The sequence below is a fragment of the Galeopterus variegatus genome, unplaced genomic scaffold (genome assembly GCF_000696425.1).
Source record: "Galeopterus variegatus unplaced genomic scaffold, G_variegatus-3.0.2 Scaffold2783, whole genome shotgun sequence".
In the NCBI taxonomy this organism is placed as follows: Eukaryota; Metazoa; Chordata; class Mammalia; order Dermoptera; family Cynocephalidae; genus Galeopterus; species Galeopterus variegatus.
This window is the reverse complement of record NW_007728894.1, coordinates 86,014-91,041: the sequence shown is the minus strand read 5'-3', so window position 1 is coordinate 91,041 and position 5,028 is coordinate 86,014. Positions and strand designations below refer to the sequence as shown.

Here is a 5,028-nt window from a genome sequence, read left to right as displayed (position 1 = left end):
GAATTGGGGTTCTCTTCCCACATTTATTCTCCAGACCAGGAAGTTACAGGAAGAGAACATAGGTGGGGTTATAGTTTAACAATATAGGCTGGTAACATTCAGTAAAACAAGCCAGATGACATTCCATAAGGTAATTTAAGTGATCCACCAACAAAAGCTTGATCTTAGCAAACATTCCTTCTCCCTACAGAGCTTCCCAGTATCTTTACATATCAATCAGTAACTTGTCTGTCTTTGAACCAGCAGCCTTGCTGTGTTACAATTCTTTATCTTACACCAGAGACTATATAGCCTGGGGAAAAAATCAGTAACTTGTCTGTCTTTGAACCAGCAGCCTTGCTGTGTTACAACTCTTTATCTTACACCAGAGACTATATAGCCTGGGGAAATTTTTCTGGTTTTTGCAAGGCCAACATTTTATATGTACTTTTAAGAAGTTAGACTAAACCTGAAAGTACAAGAAACTAGGCCCTGTGAAATATATTTGCTTTATAGTATACTTCACAACAGAAAAAGCCATTACCTCTGAAACTATGAGTTTCAGGGGAAAGAAGAGGGAATTTGTCATCTAGAAGTTTTAGCAAAATTACCCTAAATGTGCTACTCATGGCATTATCCTCAACAGGTATGACCTTCATAGAACACCGTGCAAGGTATGTCCAGGCACCACGAGTGACATAATGCCCTCATTCAGCACACATTTAGGAACAATTCTACTTCCCACTGAAAGCTGCAAATAATATCTGGAGACCTACATAAGCAAAATACCATCCACTCCATGAATAAAGAGAATCTGGTAATAGCTGTATATTTATAAAGAGATACGGCAAATAAACTAGATTCGTCCAAGCCTACAACTTGGGAGTGAGTTGCAGGTTTTGTTACTTGTTAACACATGAGTTACGAGCACTGTTAAAGGACTAAATGGTGTTCAGGGAGTTTGAAAGATATCACACCATGACTGATTCCCAGGAGTGGCTTATGTTGCAGCAAAAAAGTCTCAGCATCAACTCATAATAACACCTTAATGACATCTTGGGGGATGTCATTAGTGTGCCCTCAAGAAATTGCCTGGCTGGAAGCCAAACCCAGTCCTTATTTGAGCATATACAATTATTTACAGATAAAACTATATATTCTTTCAGTGCTATTCAAACCATTTTATGTTTCTTGACATCAGGACAAGCTTTATCATAAGATTATTTACCTGAATAGCATGCTTAAAAAAACAACAACTGCAGTTTTCAAGAAATTAAGCTATGTTAGAAACCAACTTTTGCATGTTTAAATAATTTTATAAATGTCAAGATAATATCCTACTATATATGAGACTCCTCAGGTGTGGGTCCAAGTCTTCCTTAAGCTATATCCTCACCACACAGCCACAAGAAATGGGTGTCCACACAGCACAAAGTGAGCTGGGCATCAGCCCTGGAAATGGCTCTTCTCTTTGTTGAGGTTGTTGCTGTCACTATTAAACATCTGCTTTGGATGCCCACAAAGCTCTGAACCCAATGTGCTGTCTTTTCTTTTTTTCTTAAGCAGAACTTTTGAAGCCACGTTGTATATGAAAGCCAGCACAGATTGGTGCTGAACTAAATCTAGGTAACCAGAAGAAAGAGGCCTGTTTCTTTGTCCGTCAAGGGAAATGGAAGTCAGCCTTGCTTCCCTGCCCTATAGAAGAGCACGTTTGTTGCTCAGATCTTTTGTCCTTTATCCCCACAGCCTTGATGCTCCCAGTGACCTGGGTCACTAATGCTGCCTGCATCTTACGACTTCAGACCATGAGATTTCTAAAAGCTTATTAAAAATTCTATCTTTCTGTCTCAGACTGCAGTGGTAATCTGAGTTAAACCTAGGTCATTGAACTCTTCTCTTCCTGGAGAACCGTAAGAAGACATTTCCACGACTAGTCATACCGGTTTATTCATCCCATCCACATCTCTCATGTAAGCAGGATCCTGGACTGTATTTCTGACCCTGCTGGTGCTCTGTCGTTCTATCCTCATCTTAATTGGAAAGCAGAAGTCCCTGAAACACCGCTTGAAGTTTTCATCAAGAAAAGCATAGAGAATGGGGTTCAGGCTGCTGTTGGTGTAACCCAAGGCGATGCAGAAGTAATAGCTGGAGAGGGCGGCTGTGCTGTGGGAGGTGCTCCCCAGAGCCTCCACAAGGATGAAAATGTGAATGGGGGTCCAACAGATGATGAAGACGGCCACCACCACCAGGACCAGCCTGGTGATCCGGCGGAGGTTGCGATCTTTCTCTCGGGAGCCAGAAAGGAGCCGGACACTCTTCAGGCGCAGGATCATCAAGGTATAGCAGACAATGATGATGAGGATGGGGATCACAAAGGCAAAGACAAAGACACAGATCTTCATGAAGAGGTCCCACCAGGAGTAGTCGTCATCTGGGAACTGCAAGGAGCACTCGATGACATCCATGTCTGCAGGAGGTGGACAAAACCCACAAAACCACAAAAAGCAAACCTATTAGTGTTATTACCGTGGCTGCAAAGTGTTCTAAATGTAAATTTTAATGCGTTTGGTTGCAAACGTTCAATTATGGTGAGATGACGTCACCTGAAGCAGATCATCAAATTAGGAATGAATGTCATATTGTATTAACCATCCTATCATTTTGCATAGGAAAATGAAGCTGGAAAGTCACTGTTTATTGGTAACATGCACGATGCTGAGGAATAAATAAGATCAGCTAGCAGTATGACTTACCTAGTTGCAGAAGCTGGTTTGACACTGATGGTTTTTACAAGACCTAAATTGTAAATGTACAGCATGGGCACACTGTTTATTGGTAACATGCACGATGCTGAGGAATAAATAAGATCAGCTAGCAGTATGACTTATCTAGTTGCAGAAGCTGGTTTGACACTGATGGTTTTTACAAGACCTAAATTGTAAATGTACAGCATGGGCACGTGTATTTTCACTTACTAACAGTTCTCCCAGACCTAAGGCTCTGGGAATAAAAGCTAATGTCTATTTGTAATAAATAACTAAATATTTCAAGTCTAGCCATTGAGTTTAACAAACCCTACTTGTCTGAAAAATACTAACTGGTTTATAAGAAATTATTATGTGCATCAATAAAAATTGATGTGAAATTTGTCTAAATCTAACCCAGGTGTTGTGCTTTAATGGAACAAGTGGTGCTCACTGGGATTAAGGGCATTGCTGAAACATGAGTAAAACTTTGGGGGAGCGGAAGGGCAGGGAGGGAGGAGAATAAAAGGAAAGAGAATCTTTGTCGTCATCGTCATCATCATCATCAAGGCAATTCTGAGTAAATCAGGCACATTTTTTTTCATTTTTACTAACATTACTGTGTAACTAAGACAAAACAAATATTTTTATGCCATTACTTAGAAAACTGCTTTATTTGCAATGCTTCTCTTTTCTGAGTAGTATTCTACTGGAGTGACCTTAATACTAGAATAGCAGGGACCCAGTAGCTTTTAAGCTACTTTCATGGGGGCTGCTGGCCCTGGCCCCCTTGCTCTAGGCATTACCTGCCCCCCTTTCTCGAAACCCCTGCCTTGAGCAGTCAGTGAGCACAGAGCAGGTAGGACACTCTTTGCCCTGATCCTTCCTCACAAAGAAATGAGTCAGGAGCAACACTATGAGTGTAATTTTTGTAATGAAACTATCTTCTGGTATTGGAAAAATCTCCTTCAAAAATAGAATATTTTTTAAAAATAGTGAAACATCCATATTAATCATGTTTTCTAAAACATTTTAATGTAACCTTCATAAAATATCCCTTAGTAAAATAAAGTGCATCTTATTAGAATTTCAACTAGATACACTTTAAAATACAAAGGATATAATCATTTTGAACAATTAATAACGATGGCTATTGTAGAGGCCTTCTTTTTATCAATTAAATACCAGTTCAAACCTTTAAGTAGTAAATTAGAACTCCCGTAGTAACTTGTAATTTTGATTCTCTAAAAGTTACAGTCCCAAGTACAATGACTGTGAAGACCATTAGAAACAAGGATCCATTTTAAATTTTGCTTTAGTGGTTTGATTTTTTTAAATTACCACTATTACCAAAGAAAACAAAGTATTTCTTAAGCAATTTTCAATGGATGGTACATTACAGAAATCTGAGTTTAATATAAATATTCTAGTCCACATTTTGATTTGTCTGTTGCATCTGGTAGAACATAGCTTCCATGGAGTCAAAGAGTGGGATTTTGTTTTGTTTTGCTTGTTTTCTACTTAACTTTTGTGTTTCAGCATGTCCCTTGTGGTTGGTCTCATCTTAAATGTCACTTCAGAGACATTTAGATAGAGCTCTCTCTTTAAATAGTCCTCTCCCCTGAAACTTATACTCTCTCTGCATATTATACTCATTCTATTTATTTCCTAGACAGATGCTCTTCCAATCTGCAATAATGCTACCTTTCATAACCTTTTTCTCTCCATCCAGAATGTGAACTACTTGAGGGTAGGGAACAGCCTACTTCATTTAACACTTAATCCTTGGCAGCCAGGTTGGTGCCTGGAACATATGGTATATAAAGAGAATAAATTGGTAAATAAATTAACTACATGGATACCAACTACAATACTACGTGGATACCAAATCCTGAAAATATGTACTAATTACATATTACAGGAGTTATTATGAAAATCACCTGCTAAGCTAAGCAAAGGCAACACAAAGGCTAATGTTTAATTTGGATATGTCTTTTAACTCTAAGGATCAGCCTCCTCTTGAACAAAGTGTCTTGCATGTAGTAGTAGCTCAATAAATATTTGATGGATAGGTGAGATAATCAACAACAGACTTTGGAAAACAAACACCTGACTATAGAGTTGGTAATATTCTCCAAAAATGTCAATGATGCTTAATCTATACCATTACAGAGGAAGGAGAATGCTGAGACAATCATCAGCAAATTCCAGGACAAGCATGCCATTTTACTAAACGTTCTGTTTGAGGAAAAAGAGGATGTTTTCAGATGGAGTTATTCATACAATTGCCTCAGTTCAGAAAATG

General features: G+C 38.6%; 1 protein-coding gene across 2 annotated transcripts in view; it reads right to left on the bottom strand.

The window, feature by feature from the left end:
• Positions 1-456: 456 nt before the first annotated feature.
• OPRK1 (opioid receptor, kappa 1) overlaps positions 457-5,028 on the bottom strand; it is a 21,693-nt gene continuing 17,121 nt past the window's right edge. For both annotated transcript variants that reach the window (XM_008582980.1, XM_008582981.1), the window contains one exon: positions 457-2,446. In XM_008582980.1, coding sequence (XP_008581202.1) covers positions 1,914-2,446 — 533 coding nt within the window. In that variant the 3' untranslated portion in view covers positions 457-1,913. The remainder of the gene's footprint in view (positions 2,447-5,028) is intronic.